This window comes from Echinops telfairi, unplaced genomic scaffold (assembly GCF_000313985.2).
Source record: "Echinops telfairi isolate 266 unplaced genomic scaffold, ASM31398v2 ScPeMD7_7467;HRSCAF=8505_1, whole genome shotgun sequence".
NCBI lineage: Eukaryota > Metazoa > Chordata > Mammalia > Afrosoricida > Tenrecidae > Echinops > Echinops telfairi.
Genome location: NW_022111368.1, coordinates 29,853,442 through 29,869,017, shown reverse-complemented (window position 1 = coordinate 29,869,017; position 15,576 = coordinate 29,853,442). Strand labels below are relative to the sequence as shown.

At 46.1% G+C, this 15,576-nt stretch overlaps 1 protein-coding gene across 2 annotated transcripts in view; it reads left to right on the top strand.

Moving 5' to 3' along the window:
- Window positions 1–15,576, top strand: part of TACR1 (tachykinin receptor 1) — a 208,316-nt gene that overhangs the window by 190,831 nt on the left and 1,909 nt on the right. Inside the window, exons 3-5 of one of the 2 annotated variants that reach the window (XR_006679453.1) lie at window positions 2,795–2,945; window positions 4,808–5,004; window positions 7,307–7,931. Coding sequence is in view for 1 of the 2 variants with exons in the window: in XM_004704374.2 (XP_004704431.1) it covers window positions 2,795–2,945; window positions 4,808–5,004; window positions 7,307–7,598 (640 nt within the window). In the remaining variant the exon portion in view is untranslated. Of the gene's footprint in view, window positions 1–2,794; window positions 2,946–4,807; window positions 5,005–7,306; window positions 10,478–15,576 lie in introns of those variants that run through there. The other variant, XM_004704374.2, reaches the window with a different exon arrangement.

The window sequence follows — 15,576 nt, the reverse complement described above, 5'->3', positions numbered from 1 at the left end:
AAGATATAGCGTCCGGGGTCTTAAAGGCTTGAAGACAAACAAGCGGCCATCTAGCTGAGAAGCATCAAAGCCCATATGGAAGAAGCACACGAGTATGTGTGACCATGAGCTGTCAAAGGGATCAGGTATCAGGCATCAAGGAACAAGAAATCATGTCATTGTAAAGGTGGGTGAGTGCACAGTGGAGACTCAAGAGTTCATCGGTTGGCAACTGAACAACCTCCTGCTGAGGGGTTGTGGGGAGGAGATAAGCTAATCAGGGTGCAGGGTAGTAACGATGAAACATAACTTTCCTCTAGTTCATAAATGCTTCCTCTCCCCCAATATCATGATCCCAATTCTGCCTTGCAAATCTGGCTAGACCAGAGGATGTACATTGGTACAGAGGGCAACTTGAAACACAGGGAATCCAGGACCAGTGGTGAGAGGGGCGAGGCCTGGAGGGTGAAGGGAACGTGGGGTAGAAGGGGGAACCAATTACAAGAATCTAAGTATAGCCTCCTCCCTGGGGGAGGGACAGCAGAGAAGAGGGCGGAGGGAGACGTTGGACAGTGTAACTTATGACAAAACTATGATAATGTATGAATTATGAAGGGTTCATGAGGGAGGGGGAGGGGAGAGGGAGGGGAAAATGAGCAAATGATATTAAGGGCTAAAATAGAGGGAAAATGTTTTGAGATTGATGAGGGCAACAAATGTACATATGTGCTTGACTCGATGGATGTATGGACTGTGATAAGAATTGTACGAGCCCTCAATAAAATAATAAAAAAGAATTTAAAATATTAATGGAAAATGCATTAAAGAAATCTGACAATAAGCATAAAACTGTTATTGAAGGTAACTTCATATTGCTTCTTAGTTGGTGCCTCCACTCATGATGTTTTCACTTTCATCTGCGCATCATTGGCAGTGTGATTTCTCCATTGACCGTCTTTTCAAGGTAGAAGGATCCCATTCTTCTTCTCTGAACCTAATACGCTTTTACCATATCTCCTCTTAACATTTCCAGCAATAGTATCTACACAATTCAGGCAGTAACCTATCCATCCTAAGTCTTCAAAATATTCACTGTTTTCATTATTAGTGGTAGTATTTGGAATGCTGAGCTTCCCTGTTAAATCTACCTTAAAAAGAAGGACAAGGACCTTCCAAGGATCCCCTGAGAAAAATGCCCATTCTCGAAATTTAACATTTTCACCACCTACTTTTTATTTAAACAAAATAAAATAAACAAAGCTGTTTTAACAAATAAACGTCAAAAATGTCAGTGCTTAATACTACAAAGGAGTATTCTTTCTCATGTCCACATCCAATACTAGTCGGTTGCCGTCTCTCCCCAAAGTGGTGACTAGGGAACACAGGCAGATTCTACCGAGAGATGTATTTTTAAAGACCAGGCTTAGCAAATGTGGCGAAGAAAGCTGTTGGTGCCCGGCTATCAAAAGATATAGCATCTGGGGTCTTAAAGGCTTGAAGGTAAACAAGCAGCCATCTAGCTCAGAAGCAACAAAGACCACATGGAAGCAGCACGCCAACCTGTGCGATCACAAGGTATCGAAGGGATCAGGTATCAGGCATCATCAGAAAAAAAATCATATCATTATGAATGAGGGGGGCAGGGCGGAGTGGAGACCCAAAGCCCATTTGTAGGCCACTGGACATCCCCTTACAGAAGGGTCTCGGGGAGGAGATGAGCCAGTCAGGGTGCGATGTAGCAACGATGAAAAATACAACTTTCCTCTAGTTCCTAAATGCTTCCTCCACCCCCACTATCATGATCCCAATTCTACCTTACAAATCTGGCCAGACCAGAGGATGTACACTGGTACAGATAGGAACTGGAAACACAAGGAATACAGGGCAGATGATCCCTTCAGGACCAGTGGTGTGAGTGGTGCTACTGGGAGGGTGGAGGGAGGGTAGTTTGGAAAAGGGGAACTAATTACAAGGATCTACATATAACTTCCTCCCTGGGGGACGGACAACAGAAAAGTGGGTGAAGGGAGACACAGACACGGCAAGATATGACAAAATAATAATTTGGAAATTATCAAGGGTTCATGAGGGAGGGGCGAGTGGGGAGGGAGGGAAAAAAAAATGAGGAGCTGATGCCCAGGGACTTGGGTGGAGAGCAGATGTTTTGAGAATGATGAGGGCAATGAATGTGCAAATGTGCTTTTGCACAATTGATGTATGTATGGATTGTGATAAGAGTTGTATGGGCCCCTAATAAAATGATCAAAAAATAAATTTAAAAAAACAGACTTAGCAATGACTTACACCTTGTGGTTTACACTCACTGCTCCTAGTTCTAGAATAAGTTTTACTCCTCTCATAGAAGATAGCTCTTCAAATGAGCCCTGTCTTCTCCCACACAATTATCTATGTAGCATGTATTGGGGCCTTCACTATCTGGGTGGTTCTCTTCTGAATATACTAGTTGACTTACATCCCTGCCTCCCAAATTGATGACAAGCGTAGTAGTCTGACAAACCTAATCTGAGTGGTATAATCGCCTCCTTTATTCTATAGAAATGTCATCATTAATACAGCCTAAGATCACATTCTTTGTATGTGTGTGTGATATTGAGCTTAACCACCATTGAAATAGACATGGGTTTTGTTCCCTCTTGTCAATGATTATTCGTCTCTTTTCAATCTAACTAGGAATTGTCATGAGGAAAAGAAAAATCCAGAGGAATACATGAGTGGAGGAGATGTGCTTGCTCTATCCATCTATTCATATCACCCATCCCGTCTTAGACTGACTCTTCCATTCACCTTGTTGCAGGTACCACATCTGTGTGACTGTGCTGATCTACTTCCTCCCCCTGCTGGTGATCGGTTATGCATACACTGTAGTGGGAATCACCCTGTGGGCCAGCGAGATCCCAGGAGACTCCTCGGACCGATACCAGGAGCAAGTCTCTGCCAAGCGCAAGGTAAGCAGGGCCAGGCAGCATATAACCCCCGACCCCCCTCTCATCCAGCAGGGAGTTATGCATGTCCGAGTCCCAGCAACATGAGGTACAAAGCAGGCCCCCCGGGGGCAGAGGACCGCAGGGAAGAAAGGGAAAGGGAGGAGAGGCAGAGGAAAGAGGACAGGGGAGGAGAGAAGAAGGGAAGGGAAGAGACTATCTCTGTAACCTGATGTGAGGGCACAGCCATGCACTTCCATTCTCCCTCCCCAAGAGGAACTGCCACGAGTCAGTCATTAAGACACACGCATGCTCACATACACACACACAGTCATTGCGTTGCCCAAGCACTACAGAGTCATACAGTCCTCCGTGTTTTTTATTTAACTTTGCCCTAAACGATACATTCACATCATTCCAACATTAACCGGTACGAAAAGGGTCAAAGCCACAATGATGGAGAACACAGCAGAGATTGCCGGGATGGGGAAACAGGGTTCGCTGTGGGGAGTATCGTTGAGGTGGTGGAGCAGCTCTGGACTCGGATTGAGGAGCTGTGTTCACTTATCTACATATACAGGTGAGGACAATACAAGCCAGATCTACAGGAGTAGTCGGACAGTGCCTAACAACAGCAATCACACACACACACACACACACACACACACACACACTCACTTCCTCAGTGGGTGGCACAGTGGACTGCATGCTGGACTAATAACCATAAGGTTAGGAGATCAAACCAACCAAAACTTTCCTCATGAATAAACAAAGGTGGAGGCTTTCTGCTCCCATCACACTTTGCCACCTCAGAGCCCCACAGGGGCAGCTCTGCTCCATCCTCCGGAGTCACTGCACCGGAAGTGTGTGCGTAATGCACCCCAACAGATCCATGCATGAAAAAAAAATACTGGCACCATCCAAGACCACATCTGCAGTTTATTGAATGCAGTGAATTTTCACAATGTTATGTACGACACTATCATTGCCGGAGGCTGAGTAACGTTTCCTGGGAACTCTCTGTCCTATTGTGCACTTTCTTGGGGCTCTTAAATTATTTCAAGACTTACCATGAAACGCCCCTGGTGTGTGCATATGCACACACACACAGAACCAGTATTTGTTTCTTGTTTAATATTTTTCTTTTTCTAAAATTGTTCCATCATTTGTTCTTGTTGAAATTTTAATACACTTGTAAGCCCAGTAACGATTTGTTCTTTCCCCCTCTCCTCTTTCACACAAATGACAATGCATCCTGCCCTTCACACCTCACAATAGCCACGAGTCCTCAACACGCCATCCATACAGCGATGCCTTTTCAATTTGTTACTGCACACTATTTCATTACATTGATGTTACGTAATCCTTTCCAGAAGATTTCTTGGAAAGAACGGGAGGGCGCTACATCACCTGCTCTTCATAAAACATTCTTGGAAATATCCTTCTGAATCTCTGCCCTTCTCCTTCCTGCCTCACAGGCCCCTCCTCCTCTTCCTCCTCCTGCTGCCCTTTTCCTCATTCCTGAGCACGCATTCACCTGTTCCCATTACTTGGCTCAGTACCAGTTCTTGGCCATCAGGAGAACACTGCACCAGAAGCATCTTGTCCAAACACAGAATGCTGGGACTTCCTGCCAACGTTTCTGATTCAGTCAGTTTAGGGTAGAGCCCAAGAATTTGCATTTCTAACAACTTCAGAGTGACGATGATGCTTGTCCTTGGATCCGTCTCTGAGAATCAAGGCCCTTTGCCACTGCAGATAAAAGGTCCTTCCTCCTCCTTGGCAAGAGCCTTCCCCCCTCACACCACCTCATGCACAGTAGGGGATGGGAGAAGACAGAAGCAGCCAGGAGAGAGGATGTCTCACCTGTCTCACCCTCTTGCCAGGTGGTCAAGATGATGATAGTAGTTGTATGCACCTTTGCCATCTGTTGGCTGCCCTTCCACATCTTCTTCCTCCTGCCCTACATCAACCCGGACCTCTACCTGGAGAAGTTCATTCAGCAGGTCTACCTGGCCATCATGTGGCTGGCCATGAGCTCCACCATGTACAATCCCATCATCTACTGCTGCCTCAATGACAGGTAAGAACATCATCGCCTCCCCTCTCTCCAGGGACCACAAGACCATCTGCACAAGCCGCAAATAGCTGACCTAAATGAGAACAGCTGACTGTGAGACAAGAGGGAGTAGTGGGGACTGTGCCTAACAAATTGCTGTGCCATTCAGTGCTTGCTCGTTGTTGCCAAGCAACAAGCCCAAGGTGACCAGGTTTCTGTCTTTTTCAAGAGGAACCAAAAGTTCACATTTTTCGTGTAAAAACTTCCCATTTTGGAATGCTGGCAACTAAGCATGCCTACAAGACTTAGATCTAGTTCATGGCCTGTGAGTTTAGTTTACTCAGTCTTCATACACAAGGGACCGTGCATATTGACAGAGAGAAAGAGAGGGGCTTGCTATGGACAGAGAGATGGAAAAGAGACAGAGAATGATGTGTCCAAAAGCAGAGTCAGCCCTACGTGGGGCGGAAAGAGACTCCCCCAGAGAGCATCTATCTCACTTTTCTTTTCTCTTCCCAAATTCAAGCTTCATAAAATGTCTAGTTTAAAACCAGAATGGAGTAAACAGAAAAGAACCAAGGGGTTAAAGATATGACCCCTGCCTTTTCTTTGCCAGAGGGGTCGGGGAGAGCCCTCCCTCAGCAGAAGCCAACCTCAGACAAGCAAGAAAAGGGAGACAGACAAGCACATCCCGAGGGATGTGTTCAGCAATAAAGAATCCACCTTGACATGCAGAGGGTCCTCCAGAGAGAGGTGGGACGCCATGCCCGGGACACAGCCCATTCATGCAGAGCAGGACAGATGCCTCTGCGGGGGAGGACGTGGGAGCGGCAAAGGTGGAAACAAAGTGCTGGCTGCCAGCTTTGTATCCATTGCTCATCAGTCTATGGAGTGTCTTCTACGAATGTGACACTCGGGCACCATGAATGTCAGGCAAGACGTTTTCTTGAACTTGTCCACATGGTCTCTGTTCATCTAAATTACAGATTTCTTCTTTTCCTGAGTGCCTGATGACCCTTTGGAGGTCAAGTCCCCTTAGCATATCTGGAATTAAGAGTCGAGTCTACCTGCTGTAGGCAGTGCAGCTGAGGCATGCCCCAAGGCGCTGGCTGGCATAAAAACGTCCTTCAGTGGGAACTGCTGCAGGAAAAGGACTGAGGGTGTTTTGTGTGGTTTTGTGGGGTGCGGGTGAACACGAACAGAGCAAGGTCGTTGGTCACTCAGCCCTGTGTTGTACACGTTGCTTCCTAAACTTAGCTGCAATTCCCTCCATGCAGCGGCATTCTTCCGGATGCCTCCGTGGGTCCCTCCTGTCTGTTTGTCCGCTGGTGCGGATTTTATAAGTCTGTCTGTTGCTTGGCTGCAAGGTGAACCCCAGGGGTGGGTCCAGCTGCAGATTGGGGGGTGTCTAAGGGCTCCTCCTAGCTCTCTCAACCCGTGTGTGTCTTGTCTTTGTGTGTGTGCGTGATTTTTAAATTTTGTTCTACATTTTTCTTTCCTCGGATTTTGTCTGGGATAATCCGTGATTCTTATCAGGGCTGGGAGTTCTTCTGGGTTTGGGGTACTAGAGTCTGGGGTTGAGATGGTCCACGCAACCTGCTGACCTGTTTCCGTGAGGCTTCGCCCCTCTTCACTCACCTGTCCTCCAGACGGGCATAACTGCAGCTTCGATGGCTTTTCAAATGGCAGTCCCACTTGGCAGAGTGGAGCGTAGAGCATTGTGCAGAACTCTGCCTTTGGGGGCTGTGTTACCCCAGTCGACTTCTCTCTCAATTTAGTGACTCAGCCCCTCCACTGTTTGGTTATGGCTACAAAGTTTTCAAATGCTTGCCTCCTCCTAAATGCATGGATGTACTTGGAGCACAGACAGACATATTGTATCTGTCCCTATTCTCCCACCCATACCTGTTCAGTTTGCAGGCCTGCCTATCTAGCCACTCACAGATACGTGTTCATAGACTATTGCTGGTTATTACTGATAGGGTAGGATGTAAAGTGTTTACTGCCCGGTGACTGGCACAGTACCCTGCATACGGAAAATACTGGATGAATGCCGGCTGGTGTTAGATTAAGTACAATTCTGTGGACCAGCATCGCCGGCATCTGCCCTCTGTAAAGGTAGCCATTGGGCAGTGCTATAGGCCTGGATTTGACCTTGATTTCATCTTTAAATATTTTTCACCTTCACATCTCGATCTGTCAACGAATTCAAAATCCAACAATCAAGTCACAGTTGGGTTCACTGGGGCGTTCAACAGTGGATGCCATACTGGGGTGTCCCCTGAAAGTGAGCCTCCCCCAGTCACTCCGTCTGCTTCTTCTCCAGGTTCCGTCTGGGGTTCAAGCACGCCTTCCGGTGCTGCCCCTTCATCAGCGCCGGGGACTATGAGGGACTCGAAATGAAATCGACCCGGTACCTCCAGACGCAGGGCAGCGTATACAAAGTCAGTCGGCTCGAGACCACGGTCTCCACGGTGGTGGGTGCCCACGAGGAAGAGCCGGAGGATGGCCCCAAGACCACGCCTTCATCCCTCGACCTGACCTCCAATGGCTCCTCCCGCAGCGACTCCAAGACCACGGCAGAAAGCTTCAGCTTCTACTCCAGCATGCTTTCCTAGGCACGAAGCTGTCCCCAGGTGCCACCCACACACCCCCTGCCCCCAGCCATCTTTGTCTTGCTTCGCATCATGCATTGGTATTGCCTCAATCGGAAGGCCAGCGGAAACGCCCTAATAATGGGACCTGTGGAAGGGCCGGACTGCTTTAGCTAAAAGCATTCCATCCTGGAGTCCAAAACAAACTCCTCCCATCTTTTCCACCCACCCCCACCCCCGCTCTCCGCCTTCCGAAAATCATCACCCTTACAATGATGAGAGTGTAAAGGATGAGTGCGTTGGGCTGAATTTTCTCCAGAGTCCATTCCATGATTCTACAAGTGACTTAGGCTGCAGGTGAGCCCTCGTTCAGAATGAACCCTGCAATTTTCAACCCATCCCATGGACCTGTGTCGCTGTAGTCCTTGCCTTACCTTGACAAAGTCATGGCCAGGCATGCTCTGATGGCCATGGCTTTTCCTGGTGGCTCGCTTCACACCATGCGTCACACTTCACTGGGTGAGCAAAAACGGAGCCCCATCAAATCTGAATGAAAGAATGAGCCTTGACTCTAGGCATCCACGAAAAGAAGACATCCTTGCCTGCCTCCTTTTTAGCATCTCAGTATTTCCTATGTCGAAGCATTAGGAGTCCGAATCGACTGGAAGACAATGGGCTTGGTTTGTGGGGAGGAGGGACGTGATGGGAGTGAGAGCCTCTGAACCTTCTGCTTCCTCTTCCTCCTGATCTTTCTGAGCGACTGACAGAGCATAGAGCCCGAATGTCTGTTACAGACGCCCCCTCGGGAGCCGGGGGCTTCGCTTCAGCAGTCGGAAAAATGGGGCTGAACTAGGTCATCTAAATATCCTTCTGAATTTTAATATTCAATGATTCGATAATGGCATGATTTTGGTTTGCTTGTTTCTTTTAAAAAACAAAAAGGGTGGTTCAAAAACGAATAGGAGCCACAAGTCCAGTGATTAATGCCCAGCTCCTGGAGATGTAGCAACTGCTACGAAAGCATGTAAATAACCACAGCCATTGTTCTTGCTGAATCACCCTAAAATGGTGAATGCATTTTGTTAGGGCATGCTGCAAATCTGAGTGGTCATGCCAAGCTCCACACTAGGCTCCCAGTCCCTATACGGGGCTGTGGCTGGCCTCTGCGGTTGAAGATGGTATCAGAGAAGACAAATGGGAGCCTCCTTCTCTGGCTGTCTTAGGGCAGGGGCACTAACTCAGATTCTTAAGCGGCATGCGCTCCATTGCCCAATGAGTTACTGAGCACTCATTGCCCAATAAATGTGGTACTGCAGCAATATTTATGGGAAAGGGGGCCCTGGCATCTACCCTTCAGACTGAACCATGATTTCCTGAGCTCCTTGATGGGGTGGAATGACTCACCAGCCCCACACGACAATACGTTTACCCAGACCAGGCACTGAATGCTTCAGGTCCTTCTACAGCTTTGGGGTTTCTAGAAGGCAAACATGCAGTTGCTTTGGGTTTCCCAGATGTGCGCTTTGTCCAAATGTGGCCAGAAGCAGAAGCATCCTATGACATCTTCCTCATGGTTTGCGCATGTCCTATGTCCATCTTGTAGAGGGGAGAACAACTCTACCCACAGGGTTTATAGCCGTTCCAGGCTCTACTGGCTCTCACCTCCTTGGAGCACTGGGAGCAGCTGTATGACAGCAGTGTAAACCTGAAAATCCCGTGAGAAATATTCTGCACAGGAATTAAATAAAGCCAGTGTAAAGCAGCTATAGGAATGGACACATAGATTAGGAAGACAAAATCTTTGTGCAAAGCAGTAGTCCTACTTCCAGTAGAGAAGAATTCCATGTCTATATTATTTACTTCAGGAGAAGTGCCTAAGGAGAAAGTGTCAAGGAACGGGGGACAGTCTGTCTACAGAAGGACAGCCAGGCTTGAATTCAGGACTGATTAAGCACCTGCTCTGGGCTACACCCCGAGCTGTGGACACACAATTCCTTCCACTCCGGAGGAGCCTGCAGGACTTGCCGTTGCCTGGCAAACTCACCACTCCTGGTGCAGAAATGGAGGCAACTGAGAAGCAGGTTCTCTACAGCATTCTAAAAACCACACCCAACATGGGTGATCAAGCCAAGAGGCTAAAGCTTTCACGCAGTCTTTGGCAAGGAAATCCCAGGATGCTTCCAAAAGAGCCACCAGTCAGCCCAGGAGCCCTACAGTGGGGTGGGTGAGCACCAGCACTGCTCCGTATTCCTAGGTCCTGGACCGCTTCCAATGTGATGACACTTCACCTCAGAGAGAGCCCAGCAGGCTCCAACTCAGCCCTCGGTGGGCACTTAACTTTAAGACAATCTTGTCAGCTCCCGTGTGTGAAAAACACCATGATTTGCACTGTGCATGGGTCTCATTCCTATTATAGAAATGTATCACCCCATGTGTTTATCTCATAAGTGTGTTCCTTGATGTGTGTCCAATAGTAATAGACTATACGACATCATGGGGCCATCTTTTTTAATGTTACTTCCCAAATGTGAGATCCAGTGGCTGTCGGTGTGTGATGTAGATTGTGCCCACCTTCTCCTTCTCGGACCACCTTTCCCATAGACTCGCTGTAATTGGGACCGCAGTCATCAAGGGACTGGGAGAGGGACATCTGTGGGAAGAGCTCAAGGGCCAGGGTCCTTGTCCTCTTCCCCTCCCACGAGCAGGCTAAGAAATGATGAACGTCGTTTCTTAAGAAGGACTGAGTGAAATCCTGGGGAAGCGGGACTCAGGAGCAGACCTGTTGAGCTAGCTTTTGGGAGAAGAGTCCAAGTGAAACCAGGTAGCTCCCAGGGTCTCTAGGATTTCCAGCCTGGGATTTTTAAAGAATGTCTAACAGAAATAAACGATGTGTTTGACCAGCACATGCCTGTGTCTCATTTCTAGGGAATCCAACCACACAATAGGGGTTGCCTTAAGTGGCACTAATCACTCACTGTTAATTCTGACTCGTGAGATCTCATGTGTTCCACCGTGTTTTCAGTAGCTGGTGTTTTAGACGTTGATAACTTGACCTCTGTTTTTTATAAGATACCTCTGGATGGACTCAGCTGTCCAACCTTTCAATTAGCAGCAGAACAGGTATAGAAACCTTCAATATTTTGCATGACCAATAACATTGAACCCAACATCTAGCAAACTCCTCTCTATGGTGAAGTGGGTTGATAACATTTGGAAAATGTTTCTCAGTTGAGACCTGAGAAGTTACAGGGGATTGTGTACAGTAACCAACAATGTCACCCATGAATTGAGAGCCGTATCTGTTCAGATCCTTCAAGAAGCAGACACCTGGACAGAGCTGGAATATGAAAGATTATTGGAGGAAACACCTACAAAACAAAAAAGGGAGAGGGAGCACCAATAGACAGATAGACCGCAATACAGATCTGACACCTGGTACAAAGAGGGAGGGGAGGAGGCAGGGCTGGGCAGGAAGAGCCTCAAAACTGCACTCACCCTCACTCAGGGCTATCTACTCAATTCTGACCCAAAGGGACCCTACAAGACAGGATAGAACTGCCCTTGTGGGTTTCTGAGACTGTAACTCTCTACAGGAGTAGAAAGCTTCATCTTTCTCCTGTGGAGCCTGTGGTGGTTTCAAACTGCTGACCTTGCAGTTAGTAGCCCAATGCATGACCACTATGCCAACAAGGTTCCTCTCAAACTGTACTATGTCACAGAAAGTCTGATCCAGCCTAGCATCCACATTTGTCCACATTTTCAAACAGGGTCAGGCTGGTGTCCCTACCACTTCCCTCGCTGCCTGGGAACTCTGGAGAGACCAGTCTCTGAAACAATGTGGTAGAGTCTGAAGATCCCACAGCTAGAAGCTCTCAGCTAAATACAGCCCTCCCAGCGGGAAGCTCTCTCTGGAAGAGATCTGAGTCATGCACCTTCAAGACCGCTACCAGAGCATGTCTAGTGGCCTGCATTTGAAAAAGCATGTCAGAAAACCCTGGGAGGAATGTATACTTTCAGAAGTAGTCCTCTCTGAATGACGGTGGCAACCGTCCTCCCACTCCTCTGTACCACTCTATATCGCCTGAACCCTCCGTGGCTAGCTAGAGATGAAGGAGCAAATAAATGAGGAGCTGAAAGCAGTTATGAATGAGCAGACCTGCAAAGACAAAGATTGTAACGGCATTTAAAGGGGGAGTTCTGAGGAAACAACACAGACCGCTATCCAACACACTGAAGATCTGAAGCAAATAACAAATATATTTTAAATGTAAATGAAGACATCTTAAACTAGGGTACCTGAATCAGCTTCAAGAAACTGTAAAATCAAATAGTGTGTGTGTGTAAGAGGGTGGGATTAAATTTGAATCTCTCCAAAAGAAATAGTTCACTTTCTGCTCTCCCGAAGAAGAGCAAAATGAAGCTGCATTGAGGAGCAAAGCGAGGAGCCTGGAGACCTTCAGACTGCAGAGAGAGGCAGACGAGCCTCAGGAGAACCAGAAGCCAAACGAGCTGCCGGGAAATTGGAAACAGCTTTGAATTAAAATCCCAATTTTTCTCAAGCACCCAGATGAGTTATAACTATATATTGACATGAAAGGTGTTTGTGGCAATGCAAACACTAAATTCATGATTAAGGAGTATCCTCAATCCTTTCAATGGAAATATGAGCATTTATTGACTGAGGAAAGACTGTGCCTTAGGCATAGGTTCACAAATATTACCAGATGTGGAATACAAACATTCCTGTAGCAATACAAAAATAGTTGGCACTATTGTTGGGACACGGAAAGCCATCCTACACTGTGAAGGTGCAGATTTGGGGAGCGGTAGCTGGCTATGAAAATGTTATCCCTTTGGCTGCCTCAAATCTTTTACTAAATAGAGTGCGAGTGCATGTTCCACTGGCTTCAAAGATTTTAATGCAGTGGGTTAAGTTGGGTGCTCCAGGGAAGCAACACCAATTATATATGTGTGTTTGTGTGTATGTGTATATAGAGAATGAAATTCATCTCAAGGAAATGCCTCATGCAGTGGTAGACTGGTAAATCTCCAGGATGTGGGTCAAGCACCAGGCTGGAGATTTCTCCTGCCTTGTATAGTTACAAGAGCTGAGAAATACCAAGATCAGAAGGGAAGGTGGCAGGCTGCAGACTCATGGGCTGCAGAGGCTAAGAAGTACCAAGACTGGAGGTCAGATGGTGACAAGCAGGATACAGAATCCAGGGCAGGCAAGCGAACTTTGTTGGCTGCAGACTACGCTCCAGGTGCCAAAGCACACATATTAGACTGTTCTTTTTTTTTAATTTATCATTTTATTGGCGGCTCTTACAGCTCTTATAACATTCCATACATCAATTATATGAAGCATATTTGTCTATATGTTGCCATCATCATACATATTAGACTGTTCTTGATGTGATACCCCAACTGTCTTCCCCACTTAGCAGAGCACACACAATAACAGAAAAGATTTCCATAAAGTTTTGATTTATTTTAAAAATACGCCAAGTGTTCTCCTCTCTAATGGATGACCTTGGCTTTTAGGTCATGAAGATCCAAATACAAGCCTTTATCTCTGCTCTCCTTTTCTACTGCTGATTCTTAATCCTCCCAGATCAAGCGTCAGTCCCTCACAAGACCCACTAGGCAGTGGTCACCCACCCCTCTGCCCAGGCCACTCCTGTAGCTGTTCTGCTCTCTGCTTCCCTCTGGAGAGCCTCAGACAAATGAGCTAAAACAAACAGACACGTGATCCACAGCAAAAAAACAAACTTATCGCCATCAAGTTGATTCCAACTCATAGTCGCCCTATATAGAGTTTCCAATACCATAAATCTTTCCAGAGGCATTCAGCCTCATATTTCTCCATCAGAACAATTGGTGGGTTTGATCTGCCCACCTTGTGGTTAGCAGCCCAAGACTTATCTCACAGTGACCCAAACACACACACACACTGCCATCAAGTAAATACTGACTCATAGTGACCCTGTAGGTCATAGTAAGTTCCTGAGACTACAAGAGTAGATAACCTCATTTTTTTCTCAAGGAGCAGCTTGTGGTTTCAAACTGCTGACCCTGTGGTTAGCAGCCCATCATGTAACCAGTATGCCACCAGGGCTCCTTTACAAAAATGCAGATAAGGGTTGCATACAGGCAAAGTTTCAAACTCTGACGGTGGATGAAGCCCTCTTTCTGACGTGGCCAGGAACAATGCTTTGAACATGCTTTGCCTGTGCCTGGGCAGTATATGGTATTGGGATTCACAGAAAGAAAGGCACACATCTGAATATAACAGAGCCTGGAAATAGTCACATGGGATTATCTACTTAAATCACTTATTATGGATTTAATTGTGTATGTGTGTGTGTTTATATTTGTGTGTATATATCATATATAGTGTATATATTAATACATATTGCATATATATTAATTGTGTGTATGTTAAATATTATATTTATACATATAATATTATTACTATACAATTAACTACTAATATTTCTGTTATTGATTGTTTTATATTTAAATATATTTAGTTTATGTTGTATATTCATAATATAAACATATAATCATTAAATGTTAATTATTATGTTATTAATTTCTATAAATGAAAGCCATAGCAAGTGATTAAAGTCATAACCATGTGTGGGTATTTCCAGTTCTGCATATAAATATATATGCAATTGAAATTATATATGTGTGCATATATATACAACACATACACATAATTAAACCCTTAGCAAGTGATTAAATATATACATATATCTCCTAATACCTTTTAGTAATGGGTCTTTGGAGATGTTATCAGTGAACATTAGACTATCCTAATCCGATATGGTTTTGTTGCTGTTAGTTGAGTTGATCCTATCTCACAATCCCCTCTGAGTGGTGTCCTTATAAAGGTGGAGAGACACACAGGGAATTTGACCATGTGAAAATGGAAGTGGAGATGGTCAGGAGGAGGGCTGAAAATCAAAGAACACCCGAGACTGCTGGGAGCCACACCAACCTAGGGAAGAACCTCTGATTTCCCCTCAAAGTCCTCAAAAGGAAACAACGTTATTGGTACCTTGATTTCAAGTTTCTGCCCTCCACGAACTTTGAGACAAGAAACATTTGTTCTTTAACCCACCCAGTTTCTGGTAGTTTGTATGGCCGCCCTAGGAAGCTCATATCTCACTAGGGCCTTTCCCACCAGGAAGACTACAAATATGTGTATGAGAACTGGCCGTGGAGATCAGAGGGGAAGTACACACCCACCTTGCCGCCTCCTCTCTGATCTGTTGTTTCCACTTTCCTGGGTCAATCCGAATGTTCCAGTGGGAGGTGTCGTAAAGGGACAGAGCTGTGGCTGGGGATCTGCAGAGTGGAGGCGTGGGCTCCTGGCCGCCCACGCAGAGATTGCTGCACAAGGGCATTGCTCTCATGAAACAATAAAATGCTTTGTTCCTTCTGCTGCTGTTGCTGCCACCAGGTGGCTGCACAAACTCGTGGCCCCATACCTATGGGGCAGGAGCCCTTTATTTTTCATCCGAGGCTTTAGATTTAGCAGGGCCAATCTTGGCACCGATCTATACTGATCGTTGACCTGGGACTGGATACCACTGATCAAAAGGATCAAGTCTCACCGTCTTCCTAAAATTACCAGAAGACTGTTCATACATCATTTGTAGATGTTCATTGCAAGATTAGGTCCTATGTCTTCTAGTGAACCAGGTAGGAATCTCCCAAAGGATGATTAGGGTGGGCAAAATTGGAGGCCCTGCAATGTTGGTGGCATTCTGGGAGACATCTCTCACTGCCCTTGGCTCAAGGTACCATGACTTGAGCACGGCATGAGTCTGTCAGTGCCTGATAAAAAATATATAAAGATCAAGGGAAATAGAGGAAAGAGCTGGGAGGAAAAGGGCATTTATAGAGGTCTAGATAAAGACATACATATGCAAATATATTTATATGAGGATGGGGAAATAGATCTATAAGACTATATTTATAGGTTTAGTAT